The 24,543-nt window shown below is 44.7% G+C and overlaps 2 protein-coding genes and 1 pseudogene across 4 annotated transcripts; 1 reads left to right on the top strand and 2 right to left on the bottom strand.

Annotated features, from left to right (window-relative positions):
* Nucleotides 1-6,532: 6,532 nt before the first annotated feature.
* Nucleotides 6,533-22,820, top strand: LOC123104196 (uncharacterized protein At5g02240). 3 transcript variants are annotated; one of them, XM_044525974.1, is made up of 9 exons: nt 6,533-6,772; nt 7,029-7,300; nt 7,410-7,446; nt 7,606-7,703; nt 7,824-7,885; nt 8,216-8,339; nt 8,488-8,682; nt 18,147-18,897; nt 22,411-22,820. In XM_044525974.1, exons 1-7 carry the CDS (start codon nt 6,583-6,585, stop codon nt 8,605-8,607), a joined length of 903 nt encoding a protein of 300 aa, XP_044381909.1. In that variant the 5' UTR covers nt 6,533-6,582; the 3' UTR covers nt 8,608-8,682; nt 18,147-18,897; nt 22,411-22,820. The 3 variants fall into 3 exon arrangements, with proteins under 3 accessions (XP_044381909.1, XP_044381896.1, XP_044381904.1); XM_044525961.1 differs by lacking the exon at nt 18,147-18,897; XM_044525969.1 differs by lacking the exons at nt 18,147-18,897; nt 22,411-22,820 and adding an exon at nt 12,418-12,676.
* On the bottom strand, nt 11,688-13,910 carry LOC123076019 (scarecrow-like protein 33). Its single transcript, XM_044498486.1, has one exon. It carries the CDS (start codon nt 13,908-13,910, stop codon nt 11,688-11,690), a length of 2,223 nt encoding a protein of 740 aa, XP_044354421.1.
* Nucleotides 19,802-21,989, bottom strand: LOC123076030 (scarecrow-like protein 30; annotated as a pseudogene).
* Nucleotides 22,821-24,543: the final 1,723 nt, after the last annotated feature.

Here is a 24,543-nt window from a genome sequence, read left to right on the forward strand (position 1 = left end):
TAAGTGACGAAGAAAATGTGGTAATGTAGAAACCACCAACGGTGTCAGCAGTGACCAAATTACAAAACAAAACGAAACGAAGAACACAACAAGTCAACAACATTGTCTCGGGTGTTATTCATAAGCTCGGTCGATCAACAGGCCGCCGGGGTTGCTAATTGTACAGAGAATTAACAGCAGGGAGGAGAACTAATCAAACGGAGTGACCCGCGGAGCTACCGAGCGAGCGAGCTTACTTAGCTGGCCGAGCTGTATGGAAATGGCGATGGAGATTGGACGGACGACGAGGCCGGATGGCATCAGGTGTCGTCGCGCCAGCAGAGGAGCATGTGGAGGCAGCGGCGCCCGGTGCTCCCTGGCCCTCCTCCTCAGCCGCACCACCCGCGCCCTCACGCGGCCGCTGCTGCTGCTTCCGGCGGAGTAGCTCCTCACGAGCAGCCGACGGCCGGCGATGGCGCCCGTCGACGCCGTCGTCGTCTCGGCGGAGGACGACCTCGCCGCCTCCATCCTCCTCCTCCTATCTTCTTGGAGCGATGTATATTTACTGGCGAGATCGACAACTGGAGATGGATGTATATAGAGGAGAGGAGAGTGGTGCATGAATGGGAGTGAATGCAGTGGCTTGCTTCTCTCACCCTGTCGATCTTATCGTGGGCGTGGGCGCCCCACCAAGAGGTCGCGGAGCGCGCGCGCCCCTCGCCGGCGGCCGATGTCGTGGCGGGCGGCGACGGGGATCGTGGGGTCCGCGCGCGTCCGGTACTGATTCCACTGGCCAGCCGCCAGCGTACGCTCGCCATCGGAGGTCGAGCTTGGACGGACTGCCGGGAGACCCGCAAGTAACTGACCTCGATCGTTTTCTAGTCAGTAAGTATACTGCTGGTAGCTGTTTGTTGTTGGCTTCTGCATGCATGCGGGCAAGACAAAGCCCGAAGGCGGGAACCAAAGTGAATCGTAACGGTCCTCCTTCGTGTTTTCAAACCACCCATGTAAAATTTGGGAGTACATGGCTTTCCTCCCATCTCTGCTCTGCTCTAATGGAGAATCTAGAGGACTGGATCTGGGCCTCCTTCCCTTCCTTTTTCAGCGACGACGATGGTGAAAAAGAAAAATACCATTTCAGTTTTCTTGGCCGCAAGACACACTTTCTGGTTGAAGGCATGATTTCATCTATACCAATCCAAACTTTCAACAATGGAAATCCGGGCTTTTAATTACTCAAACTCAGAATTAAATCTCCAAGCCAAAAATTCCATGCTGAGAAAAAAAAGAACCAATACATGCTTCAAACTGTGGGTGCCCTCTCTTGTCCTCCTATCACGCCGGCCGTGTGGGTGGAGTCGTGTCTTATTTGGTGGCGCTTGTCGACTATCTCCTATGTGGAGCCAATGCTTGGCTCGCACGCAAGGAGAAAAGAACTGCAATGGTAGGAGGAGAAGGGAGGGGATGGTAGATGCACATGACAACAACAACAACACACACGACAGATATATACAGTTTTTTTTTTTTGAGAACCATGAATACAACTTAGGCCATGGTAAGAACACTTTCGTCTCTCATTACATGTTTAGCGTCAACTGGGACGTCGGCGACCATAATAAAATCACCTGATCTTCTCGCGACGGCCGCGAGCTCGTGCGCCAGCTTATTTTTGCTCCTGCTTACAATACTTATTCCCGAGCAGGAGAACAAAGAGAGCTTCTCCTTCACATCCGCAAGAGTGGCACAGTAAGCAGACCTGCTTTGCATGCCCCCCTTCAGCTCTCGGCCGAAACACATGCAGTCAGTTTCTAGTATTACCTGACCTCTGAAACGTTTCGCAAATTCAGTCAAGCCTAGCAGCGCTGCAGCCCCTTCTGCTTCCTCCAGTGAACTGCACCGGTTCAGGCGCCTTCCAATGGACATGAAAACACGTCCCAAGTGATCTCTGGCCACAGCGCCACCCCATGTGTCTCCCGTCTCTCCTATGAAAGCCGCATCAGAATTCACCTTGGCCATTCCTAGCGGGGGAGCTATCCAATGACTAGGAGGAATGGGGGCTGTAGCTTCCGGATTAGCAGGGTGTAGTGACACTTTGCCGTTGTCAGAATGCTCCCTTAGACCACATGCAGTTACCAGCAATTCATCTTGTAACCTCGTAAGATACTGCACTGATCCTGTAACTGTATCCTTTCCATCCCCATGTACTACATTATTCCTCAGATTCCATGCCTGCCACATCATTAACAAAATCTTGCACCTGACTTCCTTGGGGTTTGCTAGTAGTAGCAATTGCAGCCAATCTGGCCCTGTAAATCTAAAACTCCGCTCTCCATGACGTTGAGAGGTAGGCTGTTTGACGCCTTACAAGGCTCCATGGGGGGTGGTGAGGACACCAAGTCCACCTCCGAAGCCTGGGGAGAGTCCAACTTGAGTTGCTCCATCGACAAAGGTGAAACAAGTTCCCCACTCAACATCTGCAGCTCGGGCATGATCTGCAACACCGGAGGCACTACCTCGACGGAGGCCACACCCTCGAAGTCCGGCAACACTTGGGGCGTCGAACTGGACCCAACACGGGGCGAGAAGCCCAAACCACGAGGGGAGAAGCAGCCATAGAGATCCACATCTTTGTCGCCCTCGAAGTCAACGACAAGCTTTGGCAAAGGAGGCGACATAGGAGGGAGTGGCGCCTCGGCCGTCGCAGGAGATAGCCTGCCCAGAGCAACCTCTGCACGCTCCAGAAGGCTCCCAGCCCGCAACAGCCATCCATGCATTGAATCAACCACATCACTCAGAGGCTGAATCGCCTTCACCATCTGCAAGGAAGCCATGCCTTGCAGCTCAGAGCGTAGCAGCTCGGCTTGTGCAGTAAAGACAGACTGAAGTGCCACCTCAGCTGAGGCTGTAGAACCAGCAGAAGAAGAAACAACCGACGCTCAGGAGTCACGTTGGATCGCCTTGGAGGGAAGCGTGGCATTAGATTGGGCTTGACATGAAGGTGGATGAAGATGATGAATGGTGTCGAGGCGGGACAATGACGAAGCAGTAGGGTTATCGAGCAAGCTGAGGGGACGCCAAGCGTTCCGACACTCACGGGCCCGATGGCCGTTCCCGAGGCAGTGAGAGCACCGAAAGGGACCCCTGCACTTCGCTGCACGGTGTCCAGTAACAAGACACCTGCAGGATCGACCATGGAGCCACGCAGGGATGGGCCGAGGGGACGAAGCCGGAGCTCGAGACGCCAGACGATGCGAACCATGCCGCGGCCGCACCTCCTGCCAAACCATGCAGGTAGCTGCCTCATGCTCAGCGCTCACCCCGCTCGAACTATGTGTTGTTATCGCAGCTCCTTGTGATGGTACCTGTACTACCATTTTGAGTTTTGTTGGCTAGAAATAATGCGTGTGAAAATAGCTACCACCGAAGAAAAAAAAGCTACAACCAGGAAACACTTTCTGGCCGATGCATGATTTCATCTACACCAATCCAACTTTCAACAGTCGAAAACCAGGCTTTTACTTAATCAAATTCAGAACGATGAAACTTCTATTAAATCCCCAAGCCAAAAGTTCCATGTTGAGAAAAAAGAAAAAACACCCTGCTTCAAGCTGTGGGTGCCCTCTCTTGTCCTTCTTTCACGTCGACAACGATGGAGGGTATGTGTACCGTGTGGGTGGAGTCGTGTCTTATTTGGTGGCGTTTGTCGACTATCTCCTGTGTGGAGCCAATGCTTGGCTCGCACGCAAGTCGAAAAGAACTGCAATGGTAGGAGGAGAAGGGAGAGGGTGTGGTAGATGCGCACGACAACAACAACACACGACAAATATATATAGTTGGAGTAAGTGGAAAACAAGGACGCGACAAGAAAGGGGGAGAATGTTCGAAATAGCGTCCAACCTAAGTTCAGAGAATTAATTGTCAACCAAAAATTGGGCAAGGGCTCAGTATACCGGCCTAGAAGTGAAAATTGCGATCAAAAGTTTGCACCGCCGAAGAAGAGAAAAGCAAAAACTTCTCATATTTTTCAAAGGATTGAACATTTTTTATTGTCATGTTATCCCGTAGGCAGGATATTGACCTAGCAACTTTGGTGTAGCCTATTGTATTACTCATATTCATCGAGCAGTATATTATTGAAGGGGCTTTTATTGACTCTAAATGTAGCATTGTTGTAATGCATTTGCATAATTAAGGGTGTGTTTGGTTGTGTGGCTAAGGATAGCCACTTTTTAAGTGGTTGCCATGTGTTTGATTTTAAAATTTGTGTAGTTCAGGATAGCCATATCCAAGGAATATTCCATAAAATGTGGCACAGCGGAAGCGCCAAAAAGTGATGGGTAAGGTCAACCACCCTATGCTTGCATGCTCACCTCACCATCTGAATCATTTACAACCTGTTCTGACCCCCTCCCCCAAAGGAATTTTATCAGGCTTTTGGTGAGGGCATTCGCATGTCTGCACTTGTCATCCAATGAACTGTGACGAATACTAGGGTGTTAGAAAGGAAACGGCAACTCATGAAATATAACCGACAAACATATATATCTATAAATCATGCAATAAAGAAACCGAAAGATTACAACAAAAACCATATATGGATCTGATCATAAAGGGGCAATTCATCACACGGAAACAAACACACCGAGAATTACATCAGATGGAACACAATCATGTAGAGCAGCGCATGTGACCATTGATTGAAAAGCAAGGGAGAGAAGGAAAAGCAAGGGAGAGAAGATGCCAACTAGCTACTGTTATGGACCCATAGTTCAAAGAGGACTATTCACACATGGTCATGGTGGCAACGAGGTTGCTGGAGATGCATCCGGCGATGATTTATCCCTCCAGGAAAGTACCGGAAAAAGGTCTCCGGATTGGATCATCGCGAAACAAGTGGTGGCGACAGCAGAAAAATCCTCGATAAACAAATCACGTGAGAGAGCTCCGAAATTAGGGAGCATACTGAATTTAAAGATACTAGATGATACCCCGCATGTTATTGTGAACTCTGGTCTACCATACACAATTATAAGGTTATAACACAGACTCATTCGGTAGTGCTATTTGTGGTATGAGACTTATTCTTGCCATGTTCTGCAAAGAATTTTTTTTTGTCACATTTGAGTTATGTAATAGGCTGACAGTCACTGTTTTCTCCAAAGACGCACAGTCATAAAAGTAATTTGAAAAAACTGTGCATTTTGAAAAAAATGTTCGCGGAATCAAAAAATGTTTGTGATTTTACAAAAAAATATTCACATATTCAGAAAATGTTGGCGTATTCAGAAAATGTTATGGAATTGAGAAATTTTCTGCAAAGTTTAAAATTTTTCATGTATTTTAAAAAGGCTTCACAAAATTTAAAAAATGTCCATTCATTACAAAAATGATCCTCGATTCAAAAATGCTCATTCAAATAAAAAAATGTTCATGAATTACAAAATTAATTCCCCCAATTTTTAAAAGTGTTTCGCTGATTCAAAACAAATATTCACAGGCTTAAAAGATGTTCACAATTCCTAGAAATGTACACAAATTTGTAAAAAATCCTCGTCAATTTAAAAAATGTTCGTCAATTAAAAAAATGTAATGTAGTAGTAGTATGTTGAGTAGTCCAACCGAAGGATATTAATTCTCATCTCAGTCATCACTCCTCTTCCTCGGATCACCGGCGATGGCAATGGCATTGTCCCTCCCCACCACGGTCTTGCTCCTCCTCCTCCTCCTCCTCCTCCCCGTCGCCTTAGATGCCGTCGCCTCCTAGCCATAAGCGTCAGAAGGCGGTATATAGGTTATCTCCGCCGGAAAAAGGGTAAGGTTTGCCTCGAGAATGTTTTGTTTGACTATATCCTATGTGGAACCAAGGCTAGGTTTGCATGCAATGAAAAAATGTAATTGTAGGAGGAGAAGGGAGGGTGGTAGATGTGCGCGACAACAACACACACGCCATATATATATAGTTGGAGGAGGTGGAAAACAAGGAGGCGATAAGAAAAAGGGGGGGAATATGGAGAATGTTTGAAATAGCGTCCAACCCGAGTTTCCATTATTAATTGTCGGCCAAAAAAAGAAGGCATGTTACTCATGATGGTAGTTTCAAGGGAAGTGGAGCCTCCCAGCTAGTTTGAACACTTAAAAAACAAGCTACAACAGAAAGTAGTTTCAAGGGGAGTGGAGCCTAAAACTTGCATTTAAAAAGGAAATGCGCACACTAAGCCGAAAGTGTGAACACTTTGTGCCGACATTTCCGAGGAAGTAGGTTTTATGCGCATAACATTTTTTTTGAGACAATTTTATGCGCATAACTAGGGTTGACTGCTGTGGGGAAGATGAAATTTGAACTGCCATTGTGACGCAAAGATTTGGTGATCCAAATTTGTATATGGACCATGCCTGTAGGTTGGGCTAAGTATACTTTTCGAAGAAAATAGGCCCATGTTAACTTGGGAAGTGGGCCTAGGCCCACAAACCTGAAATCCCTGTGAAGCCCACATTCACACGCGGGCCCACCGTCGAAGCGATAAGGAGAGTGACAGCCGCTCAGCCCGCCGGCACACCCGACAACAACTCTCGCTTCACTCGCCGGAGGGGGACGGAGCAAATATGGCCACGGCGGCGGCGGCGGCGGCGACGATGCGTCTGTCTTCCCCGTTCAGGGCCCCGCCTCTCCGTCCTCCCTGCCACCGCGTCGTCCCGTCGATGCGGGGCCCCAGGCGGGCCGGGCTGGCCGTCTCGGCGGCCGCCGCCGGGTCGCCCCCCACCGTGCTCGTCACCGGCGCCGGAGGACGGACAGGTAGATACTACACATCCCGCTAGCTTCTTTACCTTCGCGTCCTGTAGCCGCACATTGTTGCACGATGCCGCCTTCTCTTGCTGTTCCAATGGGATTCAGTTTGCATTTGTGGGAGAATTTACCGGCGGAGGCGGCGGTTTCTTGGAATCAAGATGCTTCACAACCTATGGAACCTCCTATTGATTTAAAATTTACACTGCCGTTTACGTGCTGTGATCCGGCGTGCGCCTCTGACCCTTGCGCTGTGGTGACCCAGGCCAAATTGTGTACAAGAAGCTGAAGGAGAGGGCAGACCAGTTTGTGGCCAGAGGGCTGGTCAGGACGCCGGACAGCAAGGGTAAGATAGGCGGCGGCGACGACGTGTTCATCGGCGACATCAGGGATCCTGGGAGCATTGCTCCGGCGATTGAGGGCATCGACGCGCTCATCATCCTCACCAGTGGGGTCCCGAAGATGAAGCCCGGGTTCGATCCTAGCAAGGGTGGACGGCCGGAGTTTTACTTTGAGGAAGGGTCTGATCCTGAGCAGGTAACCGGCAAAAATCGCTTGGCAATGACATTAGTCACATTAGCAATGACAACTTATGCATTTCTTTTAGAGTTAATTAATGTCCTTTGCTGTTTTCCCTTGATTTAAGGTGGATTGGATAGGCCAAAAGAACCAAATTGATGCTGGTAAATCTTCACCTTCTTCTTGTTCTGTTAGAGCATTATACAATGTTTAGCATGTTCATTGAAACGATTGATTGGTGAAGCATCGATGTGTCATTTTCTCTCCGGTCGACCTTTTTCTTGTCTGCTCTCTAAGTTTCCCATCTTTAATTATCCATGCAGCCAAGAGCATTGGTGTAAAGCAGATAGTTTTGGTTGGATCCATGGGCGGAACAGATATCAACCATCCATTAAACAAGCTTGGGAATGGGAATATACTGGTATATAGCATGCTCGACGATTTTTGTATATGTTCTAATTCCCTATACTTGTGTGTGCATAAACATATAATATGTACCATTTTGAAACTTAGAATGGCCAATTGCTCTTCTAATTTGCAGGTGTGGAAACGGAAGGCAGAGCAGTACCTAGCGGACTCTGGTCTACCATACACAATTATAAGGTTATAACACAGACTCATTCGGTAGTGCTATTCTTGCCATGTTCTGCAAAGATTTTTTTTTTGTCACATTTGAGTTATGTAATAGGCTGACAGTCACTGTTTTCTCCAAAGATGCACAGTCATAGAAATAATTTTATATATGTGATGAATGAAGAAAACAACAAAACAACAGAAGTGCATTATGGAGTATGAAGCACCACAAAGAACATTAATTTTGTATAAGAAATAAAAAATTCCAATTTATTTCATAGGGACATTAATCGTTGGAGTATTTTCCACCAACAATCGTGTGCTGATAAAATACCTTTCCCATATCCCATCTCTTTCCAGGGCTGGAGGACTACAAGACAAAGATGGTGGGGTGCGTGAGTTGATTGTTGGAAAGGATGACGAGATCTTGAAGACGGAAACAAAAACTATTGCCAGGGCAGATGTTGCAGAAGTTTGCATACAGGTACCTTTATAGAACAAAACACATGTTTCTGTAGATAAACTACTGCTCAATATTTTTTTCATCATCTACCAAATATATTTCTTGCATCTATTTATGTCTTACTAGCTAGTGGTCATACCACTGATCCATCTGTGCCTTTCCTGAGTAGGCCTTGCTATTTGAGGAAGCAAAGTTCAAGGCGTTTGATCTGGCTTCAAAACCTGAAGGTGAAGGAACACCGATGACAGATTTTAAGTCTGTTTTTGCACAAATTGCTACTCGCTTCTAAGAGGACAAGATCATTCTGGCCAATGAAATGGGACAGTATCTTTAATTAGGCGATATGGAATTTGTACTGGGTCAGGTTAGTGTTCTGTTTATTAATTGAGGAAATGCAACATTTTATTCTACGCACTATTATTCCATAGTAAATTTTGTGTTTATCTCTTTTCTTTGTGGTCAATGGATTCTGCATAAAATGTTTATGGCCCTTCTGTTACCTGGTTGATCTGTCCTAATTTGGATGTACACACTTAGTATTTGCAGTTAGTTTATTTTGTAACTAAAGGTCGGACATGCTTGGGGTCATGCGGTCATGATGTTCTGGTTGATCTAGTTTTAAGTTAATCCATTTGCTAGTTTAAACAACGTTTAGGGTTATCCATGTTGCGTATTTATAGTCCCACCAAATCGTTGGTTAGTATAATCTGGATTGTAAATTTGTTAGGGCTATAAACACCCAACTTCACATGCTCCTTCTGTAGCAAAAGTAGAAGTGGCATGTCCTCTCCTTCCAGATTGTCTCCGATGCTCTGCCAACAAAACAACAACAACAACAACAACAACAAAGCCTTTAGTCCCAAACAAGTTGGGGTAGGCTAGAGGTGAAACCCATAAGATCTCGCAACCAACATAAATAAATTGGAGATGGGAGGTATCGATCCCCCTGCCTTTTATAAGCCATATAAATGCTCTACCATTTGAGCTACATCCCCCAGATTTTCTCCGATGCTCTGCCAACACAAGAAAATAATCTGCGCTGCCTAGAGCCATTCCGCTAAAGATTATATAGATATCTAAGCTCCTCACAGTGTTACCAGATTTAACAATATAACCAACTTCAACTTGAATAGCATTTCCCATATATTTATGTATTGTTCATTTTAAACACATGAAACATCACCCACTCTAGTAGCTAGAACTTACACGGGTAAACATCCCTTCAGGGGTTTCTGAGAGAATTAAGGGTTGTTTGTTATGATTCGTCTTGCACTTATGTAACTGTGCAGATGACCTATATTACATAATTTGTGGATATTAATGTATTCTAATGGGTCTGTGCATAGGAACCTTGTTTATATATCATTGTCTTCATTTCAGAAATGACTATTTTTCTGAGTTTCCATGTCACCAATTTTGAGAGTTAGGCAGTGCAATAGGTTCCTTTACAGCAAAGCCAGTGTCTAGGTATGGTATTTCCACTAGTCTCATGTAGCAAAACAATAAACAAGTACACAGTTAATATTCGTTTACGAACACCAGGTTCACTTACAGAGCACCTTTCTAGAACGGTTTGATCAGAAATTTAAAAGAGTGGCAGAAGCAAAGTATTTTACAGTTGCGCAGTTGGACCAAATCAAAACATGTTGAGTATCAACATTTGAATCTCCATCCCATCTCCTTCCAAGATAGTATCAACAATTTCTCAATGAGCTCTTCCATCCAATTATTATACTCTCTAAATTTGAACTAAAACCACGACGAGTAAATCGGAACGGAGGGAGTACATATGAAGGACATATGATGTATTACCTTTTAAGTTCTTGATGAATAATTAATAAAACAGTTTCATGCATCGCCATGAAGCAGAGGCCGAGGGTCATCATTTTTTTTTGCGGCTAAAGGGTCATCCTTCTCTTTTTTCGAAATAAAAACATATTTTTCTTCTTCGTAGTGGACAGTAGGGGCATCTTTGCTCTCTTTTCCTTTTTGAACCTGGACATCTTCGTGACACGGCCCAGGGCCCGGGCCCAATAAAAGCACGACACGGCGCTGAGCAGGTGCGTAAACGCTTTCAGAAGGCGGAAAATGCCCCCCTCTCCTTCTCTTCGGATCTCCGCGACCTCTCCCTCCATGGCCGCCAAGAGGAAGCTCCACAGGTCGCCGCCGGCGGAGGCGAATGCGAAGGAAGACGACGCGGAGGGGCTCTTCTCCTCGCGCTCCCTCGCCGACGTCGGCTTCCACCACCCCACCCTCTGCGCCCGCCTCCAAGGTCCCTCCCTCCCCCGTCTCCTATTCCCCATGTCTCTGTGGCCCTAGTGATTTGGCAGTCCCTGCCTCCAGGAACTAGGAGCTCACCCCCTAATGTTGGCCTCTTAACTTTTTTTTAGAAAAAAAATTATGTACTGTACGTATGATTTTCCAAATTTCCATAATGATCTGAAAGATCAAAACTGTACATTTTTTTAAAGTTGGCCAGAATTAGGCTGTTTTTGAATAATATGCAAGGAAAAATAGGAATTTGCTCTCTCTTCTGCTGCTGCAGCAGCACTAGCATTATTTCCTGACTCCATACTCCTAAAAAAATTTGAATCAACAAACTGTAACAGCAGCAGCAGGAGCACATAGGCACATAGGCAGATAGCAATTAACAGCAGCAGCAGGTGCACATAGGCAGATAGCAATTAACTGCAGGAGCACATAGGAGGAGGAGGAGGAGGATCGCCACAGCCGCTACTGGAATCAGAGAAAAGGGGCCGCTCGAATCGAAGAAGGACAGCCGCCACCGCAACACTCTCTCGGCCTCTCTTCTCTCCCCACCCTTTTACCCTAGCCGCCAAGCCAATTCCGGCCCACGCCTTATATCCCCCTATCTCCTCCCGCCTGTATTAAGCGCTGCCTAAGAACACTTTCTTGAACATTGAGTACAATTGCCGTCTTCAAATCAGAAATGACCATCCTCTCATCTTCCATATCATCAGTTTTGAGAAAACAGCAAATCCAGTGTCCACTAGTCTCATGTCCAAGTAAGTACACATAGTTAATACACGAACCAAACGCAATGACCAAGTAAGTACACATAGTTAATTTTCGTTTAAAAGGACACCAGATTCACTTATAGAGCAACTTTCTCGAACAGTTTGTTCAGAAATTAAATAGAACGACAGAAGGAAAGTATGTACAGTTGCCATTTTGCTACATATGATTGTGTAGTTGCGCAGTTGGACCAAATCAAAACATGTTGAATGTCAACATTAATCGCCATCCCATCTTCCAAGATACTAGTTCCCAATGCTTATCTGACGAAAGAATATCTATCTTAAAGTGTTCAGCAATTTAGACCCATTGTGTTGAGAATCATGCAAGTGGTTACAAAGGTGGTAAGTTGCCTATGGATGTTTGTGCACTTGAAAAACTGTTCGAGTCTTGCTGATCATCAGGTTTCCATTTGGATATAGCATAAAGTACTCTCCCTTTCCATCCTTGTAGCAGCCAACCGCGATCTTCAACAGCAAAAAATTCCTCATGATAAAGTGAGTTCTGCATGTGTACTATTTTCTCTAAGACAGCTTGCTCGACAGGAAGCTGCTGGAACCCAGCCTTGAGAAACCTTGCTTGCCACTGCCTGTAACTTTCTGGCCTAGTCCTTTCTGCATCCTCGCATGCTATGATGTTAAGTGCATCCCGCCCAAATATGATCCTCTCAATCATCTCTCTTGCTTCATTATCCCGTGGAACATTTGCATCAAGCATATCAAACATTGAAGAGTAATGGAGCATAACCTCTTTGAATCGTTGTATGAAGAAGGGAGAACTGTGTAAACCATTCATGGTGCCAGAAATAAAAACCTTTGGGTTCATCCTCCTCATAATTTTCAGCACCTCATCCCTTGCGCTATTTATGGATTCGGTTTCATGACCAAGATTCTTCATTCGGAATATGCAGTTGATTACGAGAACTTCATCCTCCTCAATGTTAAGATCCTCAATTTTAATGGTCTCCCATCTTGAAGTGGCAATGCCCTGATACTGAAATGGTACCTTGAACATGTTTGCATAATCAGCTAACCGCTTCCCTGTCTCCTCGATCATTTGGCAGGAGCGAAAACCTGGCTGGGGAGCTTCTATACCTGTGATCCGAAGCCTAGGGGCTCCCTCTTCTCGCCGTGCAAACCTCTGAATCATTGATGGCCACTGAAAGCCGAAGCTGATGCCATAATCGACGATGTGCACCCTTGGTTGCCTTTGTGAGACATCAAGAATAGTTTGGTTGGCAAAGTTGTATGACACCCTTTTGAAAGGGCAAGCTTCAAGAAAAAGGCTGTAAGCCTCTAGCCAATCTGTGGTACTTGTTCGCCTTTCCACGAGATTGCGATAAACCTGACTCCCGATCCCAGCCAAGCGTGCCTCAAGGCCATCCACCAAGTAAAATGCCAGTCTCTGAGTACAATCACCATCTGCTGAGGAGTGTCGTCTTATCTTCTTTAAGAGGTCATTGGCCAACAGGTGGTTGTCTTTTGCCATAGCTTCTGCGCAATGGATGAGGAGAGTCCTGAGATCAACCAACTCTTTCCTCGGTTGCTTCCTAACCCATAACTTCTTACGCCCTTTGCTCCGGCTTTTCAGTGAGTTTTTGTTTCCTTCCCCCGCCATCCTTTCTCGCAGTCTTGTTATTCCATCTAAACTCTTCTGACCATAGCATAGCAGAACTCGGTCGAAATTTTCATTTCGAATTATTGCACAAGTGGTGATGGCATGATGTTTATTGCTCCTTCCTTGAAAGGTATCCCAGCCCCTTTGGTCAGCCACCTCAAAGATTGCGTTTTCGCTCATTTTTCCTACTTTTGCCTTTGTAGTCAGTTGGGAAATATAAAGTATGTCGTTCTTTAAATATATCATCAGCTTAACAATACTTGCAGCAAACCTGTTTTCCTCCTCGACACCTCTCTGACAATGCATGGCAGAGAAGTCAGATCTGGAAGCGCATCCAAGACTTGTCAACGGCTGGTTTGGTAGAAAAAGACTCCTATTATACATATATGGACTCAACGGGGTTGCTAAGGGCTGTATCACATTGTAACTGGAATAGTCATTACTGAAGCTAGTGGTCCAAAGCCTCTTGTAACGGCTGGTCCCACTCTTATGAGAGTCGTCTGGTTTGTTGTTGGTATGCAATGGCGGCCAGTTAGTAGCCGATTCGCATACCTCCCCAAGAATGTCACGAAATGGCTTCTCAGCATCCTGGAGAGCAGCCTCCCCTTGGCATATGTTGACCCTCTCGTCGACGTCTTCCATCAGCATCTGGCTTATGTAGTGAAGAGCATCGTTTGATCTTATCTGGCGGTGCTCAGGGCTACTCCCTGGAGAAATCTGAAATTGGTTTTGTCCAAGGCTGCTTTTGTTACTGCACAACCCAGGGTCGGTGATTCCACCAAGCAGATATGTGCTCTCTTGGTTTGCTGGGGAAAGAACTTTGGACTGTGGACCACTCAGGTCGTAGTTGTACACGGTGAGTTGCTGCTGGGAAGAGGAATCACTTTCGTCAGTTGCTGCGACATTGTCCACATTGTCATGGAGAGGTTCAGTCGCCATCGTGGAAAGTCTACTTTCCACCTCAATATGACATATATGGTTCTTTGTCTTAGCAAATGAATCAGCTTGTTTCCTGGAAGAAGAAAAAAGGAGAAATGGAAGCTAAATTATTTGGTTCACCTAGCGAGTGTGCTACAATCTAGAATGGCCATAAAACGGAATTCTGGTCAACGAGCTCCTTTTTATTTCCCTTCAATTTCTGCTTCTTCCTTTTTACTGGAGATTCAGCTTCAAAAAATAAATTCTGGAGGCTTGCACACATGAGAACAACTATTTTAGCCGGTTAAACACAGAATGTTTAAGCATCAACAACAGAAGCAGAACACCTAAACCGATTTTGTATCTATGACGCGCCTAATACCACTGTTCATTTTTCTTTAAATATGACGCGCCTAATACAATCTGATCTGAGCAAGTAGCAAAGGTAGGGAAGCACACACCTTGGTTATTGAGCAGCAGCATCAGATCCAATGCTTTGAGAGAATGGTTGTTCCATCAGATTGAATGCTTTGAGAGAATGGTTGTTCCTCATCAGATCCAATGGTTGTGGTGGTGTGTACTAAGTTTGTTGTTCCTCTTGTTCCTTGTGGCATTGTTCCCAACGTCAGCCATGGTGATTGTGACAGAGAATGAGTCCAGATTACAAGCAATTATCCTGTCGATTAGTTCTAGGCCCGGCTGTGTACCAGAGGCATAAAAAAGTGTTTATTAGGAACGCTTGCCTGGGCTTCAACATTATTAAAGTTCCTAATTGAATAGTTAAAAAAATCTGAGGTAATCGAAAAAAAGGAGATGCACTATTCAAAGAAAATTTTATTTCTTTTCCACTATTCAAAAAAAAGGAGATACCAAATGTTTAATTACTGTAACTGCCTTTCAATTTTATTTACTACTTCGACAGCAGTGTTAGTTATCAGGTCATGAAAATGCACATCCAAATTCTATTTATACTGCTAGAAGAACATGTAAAAAAAAGCTAATGTAGAAGAATATAAAACAAAATCTGTTAAAAATTCTGTTGTAATGGAAAAATGAGGCACTATATAAAGGAACATTTATTTATTTTCTTCATTTGTTAGTTGATATGTATAATGGTTGAATTTTTGGAGGGTAGTTTGTTGTACTTCATCTCATTAAACCATCAGACTTTTTGTTGTACTCCCTCTCCCTCGAATTACTTTTTTTTTGTGGGAAAAAGTTTCGATCTATTCATCTTCAATAATGATAGTACAACGAACACTAGAAATAATAAAAAGTAACATATAGATGTGTAGACTACCTGACGACGACTACAAGCACTGAAGCGAGCAGAAGGCGCGCCACTGTCATCGCCCCTCCCTCACTTTTAGCCGGCCAAACCTTGTTGTAATAGATAGTCGGGAAGTCGTCGTGCTAAGGCCCCATAAAACCAACGTATCAAAACAGCAACCGCCGCGATTGACAGCAGAAAAAAAAATGTTATTTACCCTTAAAGAAAGCTGCAGAAATGGACAACGTTTGTGCTTTCTTTGATTTGAAAGAGAGAAAACATCGTATTTTTTTGTGTAAGAAAGGGAAGAAAAATATTACTCCCTCTGATCGATACGATACGACAATTAAACTAAAACCATGACAATTATTATCGATCGGAGGGAGTATCTTTTATCAGACTCTGCATGAGCTCGTTCTTATTCTTGAATTGATAACTTGAGTAAGACTACCTACCCGTCGTCATCGGCAACACATCTCTCATTATGAAATTACAGTCTGGTTTGATGAGATAGACAGGTCACTGAACATTAAATTTGATTTCTGATGGCCATTGAGGTACCACCATCTTCACTAATTACAATACCTAGTTTTGTGCTTGGTTTTCGCCTAGGCCGTGCCAATGCGACCTTGTATTGATGCGTATGTCACCAATGAATGTAACTTGTTCACCCAATATATGGAACTCACATCTTATTCATATGATTCCATTTTTTTAAGACATATTAGAATGATGAGCTGGCATGATCAGGTGAAGCCTTAACGTGACACAGCATGTCAGCATCCCTGCCACCATGGGCCGGCTATGGGCTAGACCCAAGTGCCTCGCTGTCGCTGGAGCTACTATCGCAACTACTACAAGTATGGGGCTGGACAAGGCATCCAGTGGATCAACGAAACCCGGTGGCGGCGGCTCTTCTCCTACCTTCAGCCCCTGTTCAAGAATTCATCTGATTAACCAGTTAACTTGACGATTAATCCCTCCTCATAGGGTCACTGAGTAGCCAATAAATTAATAAATCATCTGATTAACTAATTAATTGGCTGATTAACCTGCCGATTAGCTAATTAATCTCCTACTTGCCATCCAACCAAGCAGCTACCAGTAACGATTTCCCCAACAATGCCTCCAGCTCTCTCTCTTCCTCTTTCCCAGTTCCTTATAATTATAATGTCTACTCTGTAAACAAATCCTCTATGTGTAGTGAGTAATCGAGAGATCCATAGTGTGTCCCTTACATCTGGTATACAGAGCCAGGCACCACCCTTCCCCCTCAAATTTCCCCCAATTTTTCTCCCAATTCCACCGGCGGCAATGCCATGCTCACTGTCAAACCACCAGAGTGGGATGCCATGTCTGCCAATGAGCAGTTGTTGTGGTATCTCAAGAGATTGTGCGCTAAGGCGGAGGAGATAAGCTCAATGTTGGGTGTTGCCCGTGTGGGTGACCCTCCCGTGGTTACATCGCTTGTCCATCCGGCGGCCTCAACCACGAAGCAAGCCTCGACCACGCCCATCCCCGACATCTCCTACTCCAACGCCAAGAGGTCCTTGAGGTCATCCACGACACACCCCCTTCCTGCATCACGATGGCGCACATCACCTGTTCGACTGATGGCTCGAACCAAGTTGTCTCCACCAATAGCTTTAACAAGGTCACCACTATCTACCCCGAGCCCGTCACCGACCTCACTGACAAGGAGGTCTGTCACACCACCATTGGAATCGGCCCCGAGCCCTCGGTTGACCTCCACAGTACCATCCCTATCCTGCCAACGAACGAAGGTGAGATACAGGAGGAGAACCAGGTTGTGGCGACAGCGACTCGGGTCGTCGATATCACCGTGGGTGACAAGTTTGTCTGCACCATCTACACCTTCGTGCTGGCGGGCAACAATTGCCTAAACCAAGTCATCACCACATCATCACTTGCGTTGCCAATCACACCAACATCGTCGTTCCAAAACCATGGCCTGGACGTCTCGCCACCCACAAGCCACAAAGGGCTGCTGATACGGCCGACACCATGGCCATCATTTCTAGTGCACCATATTGCAGAAGGGGATGAGCTTCGACCCACTCTGTGGCCGTCGTTTGCAGTCAGTGTGCCATTAGAGGATTTGCAGCAGTGTGATTGTGGGCATCTCATATCAGCAGAGGGAAACGAGGTCCGACCCACTCCGTGGCCGTCGTTTCTAATTGAAAGGTTAATGGATCATCTATTTCTGTTTGTCCAAGTGCATGAGAGGGGTTTGATTACTAGTACCTTTTCAGAGGGAATTATGTCATGTTGGAAATCTTGTGTGCAATCTTCCTGGGAACTGCATAAATATACTCCTGGTTCAGCTAGTGCGCTTATGGTCTTTGAAACATGACAATGATGATTTATGTTTCAGCAAGCAGCTATTCCGTGAAGGTAAAAATTCGCTTACAGAACTCTGTGCGTGCTCTTTTACTACTGCTACTGAACTAAAGCATTCCTATCTTGCTACTATGGCTGCACATCTACTGGGCATGAAGAAAATGGGTGCTCTAAGCACACAACGTTCAATCATTTTTGTTCGTCAGTTCACGCAATTTGGGCCATATGAACTAGTCTTCCAGGAGCTTCATGATTCTGATTAAGATTGTTTATTAGTGGAATTCTAGAAGTTCTGCTACCTATGGTGGCTTCCATGCAATGAACTCTAGTTCCGAAAATGATCCTCAAACTCTTATCACGATGCGACAATTCAGTTGCGGGCTGCTCTCAGTTGAGGACTTGCATCTATCCCAGTGCCGTTATTGTAGGTTCCCTTGCTGCATGTATGAGAGGTTCAAATCCGAGGGAGTGCAAAGCGATGAACAGTGTGCAGTGAAGTTAATTCTGCCAGCACTTTCTTCTTGTGAGGAATGGAATCTAGGACGAATGAACTTTGCAAATGTTCAAGGCCTGCGAGTACCGTGTTTTATTCCCTGGCTCTCTCATCGCACTCTGCATATGCTCAGGCTGGTGTTCGCAAGGAACCACTCCTATGAATCAGGGAAGAAATGCTGGCACCAGCTTGGGGGCAAGCCGGTTGTTAAGGGGGAGGGGATGTCAGCATCCCTGCCACCATGGGCCGGCTATGGGCTAGGCCCAAGTGCCTCGCTCTCGCTGGAGCTACTATCACAACTACTACAAGTATCAGGACCCAGGGGCTGGACAAGGCATCGAGTGGATCAACGAAACCCGATGGCGGCGGCTCTTATCCTACCTTCAGCTCTCTCCTTTTCTCTTTCCCAGTTCCTTGTAATGGCTACTCTGTAATCAAATCCTCTATGCGTAGTGAGTTTTTTTTTTTTTGAGACATTCTATGTTTTTTTTTTGAGCATCCTGAGACATTCTATGTGTAGTGAGGAATCGAGAGATCCATAGTGTGTCCCTTACACAGCACAGGGCCCAGGCCCCAGGCCCAGTTAAAACACGACACTGCACAGGACCCAGGCCCAGTTAAAACACGACACAGTAGTTCAGCACGTACGTAATCGCTCTCCGAAGGCGGTAAACGCTCCTCTCTCTCTCTCTCCTCCTCTTCGGTTCTCCTCCGCGACCTCTCTCTCCATGGCCGCCACGAGGAACCTCGGCAGGTCGCCGCCGCTGGCGGCGGCGGCGTAGGCGAAAGAAGACGAAGCGGAGGGGCTCCTCTCCTCGCGCTCCTCCGCCGACCTCGGCCTCCACCCCACCCCACCCCACCCTCTGCGTCCGCCCGCCTCCAAGGTCCCTCCCCCTCTCCGGTTCCCCATGTCTCTGTGGCCCTGCTGATTTGGCAGTCCCCTCGGGGAGCATATGGTTTTTTCACCACCTGATTTGTTCCACTTATTTCTTGAGAAGAATCTGTGCATATGATTTATTTATTTTCTTTCAAATTTCCAATGTCAATGATTGCAACGATATTCCAATGTTAGAAGTACAAGTTGTGATATGGAGAGAGTAGTATGTCCAAAACGTCGCATATGCATTCTATTGGATTCGTGCATAGGAACCTCAGTTGCCGTCTTCATCTCAGAAAATGACTAGTTCTCTCACCTTCCATGTCACCAATTTTGATCTCCTTTACAGTAAAATCAGTGTCTAGGGTATGGTGTTTCCATTAATCTCATGTCTAGGAGGCCCAATAAACGGATCAAAACAATAACCAAGCACACATACATATATAGTTAATACTGTATCTGTTTAAAAAACACCGGATTCACTTTTGGAGCAACTTTCTAGAACAGTTTGTTCAGAATTGAAAAGAACACTGAAGGTCCTACTTTACAGCCGCCTTCTATTTATTTCCAACATACTCCCTTCGTCCGAAAAAGCTTGTCCCAAGCTTGTCCCTCAAATGGATGTATCTAGCACTAACATGGTGCTAGATACATCCATTTGAGGACAAGTTTTTTCGGACGGAGGGAGTATATGGTAGTGTATGTTGCGCAGTTGGACCAAATAAAAACATGTTGAGTATAAACATTCAAATCTCCATCACATCTCCTTCCAAGATAGTTTCCGATGCTCATCTCTGATGAAAGAATGTCTTACCGTCTTCAGCATTTTAGATCCATTGTGTTGAGAACCATGCAAGGAGATACAGAAGCAGGATTGTCTACGCATGTCTGCACAACTAACTGTTCGAACCTTACTGATCACCATGTGTTTCATTAGGTTTCCATTTAGATATAGCATAAATTACTCTCCCTTTCCACCCTTGTAGCAGCCAGCCGCAATCTTCAACAGCAAAGAATTCCTGATGATAATGTAAGTTCTGCATGTGTACTATGTTCTTTAAGACGGCCTGAACCACAGGAAGCTGCTGGAACCCAGCCTTGAGGCACCTTGCTTGCCACTGTCGGTAACTTTCTGGCCTCTGGGTCCTTTCTGCATCCTCACATGCTATTATGTTAAGTGCATCCCGCCCAAATGGGATCCTCTCAAGCATCTTTCTTGCTTCATTATCCCGTGGAACATTTGCATCAAGCATCTCAAACACTGAAGAGTAATGGAGCATAGTCTCCTTGAATCGTTGTATGAAGAAGGGAGAACTATGTAACCCATTCACGGTGCCAGAAATAAAAACCTTTGGGTTCATCCTCCTCATAGTTTTCAGCACCTCATCCCTTGTGCTATTTATGGCCTCGGTTTCATGACCGAGATTCTTCATCCGGAATATGCAGTTGATTATGAGAACTTCATCCTCCTCGATGTTAAGATCCTCAATTTTAATGGTCTCCCATCTTGAAGCGGCAATGCCCTGATACTGAAAAGGTACCTTGAACATGTTTGCATAATCAGCCAACCGCTTCCCTGTCTCCTCGATCATTTCGCAGGGGTGGAAACCTGGCTGGGGAACTTCTATGCCTGTGATCCGAAGCATAGGGGCTCCCTCTTCTCGCCGTGCAAACTTCTGAATCATTAATGGCCACTGAAAGCCGAAGCCGATGCCGAAATCGACGATGTGCACCCTTTGTTGCCTTTGTGAGACATCAAGAATAGTTTGGTTGGCAAAGTAGTATGACGCCCTTATGAAAGGGCAAGCTGCAATAAAAAGCCTGTAAGCCTCTAACCAATCTGTTGCACTTGTTCGCCTTTCCATGAGATTGCCATAAACATGACTCCCGGTCCCAGCCAAGCGTGCCTCAAGGCCATCCGCCAAGTAAAATGCCAGTCTCTGAGTACAATCACCATCTGCTGAGGAGTGTTGTCTTATCTTTTTTAGGAGTTCACTGGCCAACAGGTGGTTATCTTCTGCCACTGCTTGTGCGCAATGGACAAGGAGAATCCTGAGATCAACCAATTCTTTCCTCGGTTGCTTCCTAGCCCATAGCTTCTGACGTCCTTTGCTCCGGCCTTTCAGTGAGTTCTTGTTTCCTTCCCCCGCCATCCTTTCTCGCAGTCTTGTTATTAGATCGAAACTCTTCCGGCCATAGCATAGCAGAACTCGGTCGAAATTTTCGCTTCGAATTATTTTAACAAGTGGCGATGGCATGATGTTTATTGCTCCTTCCTTGAGAGATATCCCAATCCCTTTGGTCTGCCGCCTCAAATATCGCATTTTTGCTCCTCTCTCCTACTTTTGCTTTCATAGTCAGTTGGGAAATATAAAGTATGCCGTTCTCTAAATACATCACCAGCTTATCAATACTTGGAGCAAACGTCTTTTCCTCCTCGACACCTCCGTGACAATGCAAGGCGGGGAAACCAGATCTGGAAGTCGATCCAACACTTATCAACGGACGGTTTTGTAGAGAAAGACCACTATTGCAGATATGTGGACTCGACGGGGTTGTTAAAGGCTGTAACCCGCTGTAACTGGAACAGTCATTACTGAAGTTTGTACTCCAGAGCCTCTTGTAACAGCTGGTGCCACTCTTATCAGGTTTGTCTGGTTTGTTGTTGCTATGCAATGTCGACCAGTTAGTAGGCGGCGCGTATGCCTCACCAAGAATGTCACGGAATGGCTTCTCGGCAGCCTGGAGAGCAGCCTCCCCTTGACATGTGTCGACCCCCTCGTCAACGTCTTCCATCAGCATCTGGCTTATGTAGTGAAGTGCATCGTTTGGTCTGATCCGGTGGTGCTCAGGGCTACCCCCTGCAGCAATCTGAATTTGGTTTTGTCCAAGGCTGCTGTTGACATTGCACAATCCAGGGCTGATGTCTGCACCATACAAGTATGTTCTTGGTCCAGTGGTTGGCTGGGCCAAGAAGTGTGAACCACTCAGGTTGTAATTGTACACGGGGAGTTGCTGCTGGGAAGAGGAATCACCATGGTATGGTTGGTCGGTTCCTGCGGCAGCGTCCAGATTATCACGGAGAGGTTCAATCGCCATTCTGGAAAGTGTCCTTTCGAACTCAATATTAAAGATTTGGTTCCTCTTTGCCCCACAGCAGATGAATCAGCTTGTTTCCTGGGGGGAAAAGAGGAAATGGAAGCTTAAGTATGTGAGACAAATTTTGGTTCACCTTGCTCATGAGCTACAATCTAGAATGCCCGTAAAACGGAATTCTGCTAAGAGAGCTCCTTCTTCTAATCCTCATCTTATGCTTCTTTCTTTTTATTAGATATTCAGCTTATGGTTGTTTTGGAATGCCATACTGATTCAAAACAAAATCTGAAGGCTTGCAGACACCAGAAGAACTATTTTAGCCGGTTAAACATAGAATGTTTAAGCATCAATAACAGAAACAGCACGCCTAAAGCAATTTTGAATCTACGGCGCGCCTAATTCCACTGTTCATTTTTATTTGCAGGAGGCTCCTCATCTGATCTGAGCAAGTAGCAAAAGTAGGGAATTACACACCTTGGTTATTGAGCAGCAGCAGCATCAGATCCAGTGCTTTGTGAGAAGAGTAGTGAGGATGTGGACTATGAAAGAAGAGTAGTGAGGCTGTGGTGTTGATGTAAACTAAATTTTTTTGTTCCTCTTCTTGTTGCTTTGTTCCCAACGTCAGGCATGGTGATTGTGAGAGAGAATGGTCCAGATAACAACCAGTTGTCCTGTCGATTAGTTCTAGGCCCGGCTGCGCATCAGAGGATAAAAGTGTTAATTAGGAATGCTGGCCTGGGTTTCAATCATTATTAAGGTTCCTAATTGCATTGTTAAAAAAATCATGTAAACATGTACAGTACATTTTGATTTAATTTAATCAAATTAGGATCCTCTCCTACTGTTGCAGGTTAAAAAATCCGAGATAATCCAAAAAATGAGATGCAATGTTCATAGAAAAGAAATCTTTCCTTTCCACTTGATGGTTTTGGTCAAATTTTCTTTGTTGTACTTTATCTCATTAAAACAATCAGATATTTTCTTGATTATCTTAGGTTAAAATTGAATTTGTTGGTGCCTAGTTAGTCGGATGAGATCTGCACTTATGTCCTGCTGTATCTGAAGTATTTTTTTTCTTTTGAGATTGTATCTGAAGTATTTTACCAATGCTTGATGTTTAAGGTCTGTAAATACCTATGAATTTTTGTTTACAACATCGTCAGCCTTGTTATGGGCCAGAGGCGAGTGACAACCAAAGGCCTGCGTCAGGTGTGGGCCGATGTATCAGCCGCCGCAAAGCGCAAGGCAAACTCGTGTGTCTATGTGAAAAGAGACATCCTATAGGACGCATTCTGCGTCATGTAGGAACCTGATGGAGAGAGGGGGGGGGGGGGGGGGCAAACTGGGCCTGCCCATAGACGTGAGGTGGAAAAATGACGAACATGAGAAAAAGGAAGCTGGCGGGATGCGACCTACTAGCCAACTTGTTTGTCGAGTTATACTGAACGAAGTACAACGTGATGCTAAAACACCTAATTACGGCCGCAAAAAATTAACACTTGAAAGCAAATCACAAACAGATTTTCAAAAATTGAACTTGCGACCAATTTAGACAAAACACGATGAATTTTTGAAAAATTCTAAATATTTTCTAATTTTCAACAAAATATGACGCATGTGAACAAAAATTTGAAAATCCTGAACATTTTCCTAATTTATCAAAATAAAATTAAATCAAGAAAAAAATTGAACATGGGAACAAATATTCAAAATCCCAAAAATAATAATTTAGAGAATAAATTTTGAAATTGAGAACAAATTCTGAACATGCAAACAAAATATATTTGGAATTCCGATTTTTTTTTAAATCTGAACATTTTCTAATTTATAGAAAAAATGAAAATGAAATCAATAAAAAATATTGAACTTGGGAACAAAAAATTTGTATATTGCGAACATTTTTGGAATTTACAGGACAAAAAATTCAAATCAAGAACAATTTTAAAATCCTAAACAAATTTTGAAAATGCAAACAATTTTTAATACATAAAAAAATAAGTAAATTTAATTAATTTTGGAAATACTAAAAAAAATTGAACATTTTTTAAAATGAAGCATACTATTTTTTAACTTATTTAAATTTATGAACAAAATTTGAAGAAACAAAGAAAATAAAAACAAAAAGGAAATAAAAAATGGAAAATGAAAAAAGGATAGGAAAAAACAGATAAAGACATAAAACCGGTTCAGGAACCTTTCCTTTACCTTCTAGAAGGTTCCTAAAATGAGAAAAAACCGATCGAAACCTGCTAGAACGCTCCCAAAACCGATGGGAACTGTAGCACGTTCTTTTACTAATAATTATGCCGGACCATGTCGATCGTTGGTCACTCGCTCTGTGCGAAGTAACGAAAATCTGCAGAATGCGGCAGATAGGATTTCCTCTGGAAAAATACCTTTGAATTTTATTTATAACGTCGCCAGCATCCTAAAACAAGAACCCAGTTGGCCACCGGATGCTCACAGAGATTAGCAACTGATGACCGTTGGATCGTTTTGCTTGATGGGATCCGGGTCGTCGGGATTGAGCTCCCGATTTATTTGGGTCAAATTTTCC

This window comes from Triticum aestivum, chromosome 1B (assembly GCF_018294505.1).
Source record: "Triticum aestivum cultivar Chinese Spring chromosome 1B, IWGSC CS RefSeq v2.1, whole genome shotgun sequence".
NCBI classification, from domain to species: domain Eukaryota; kingdom Viridiplantae; phylum Streptophyta; class Magnoliopsida; order Poales; family Poaceae; genus Triticum; species Triticum aestivum.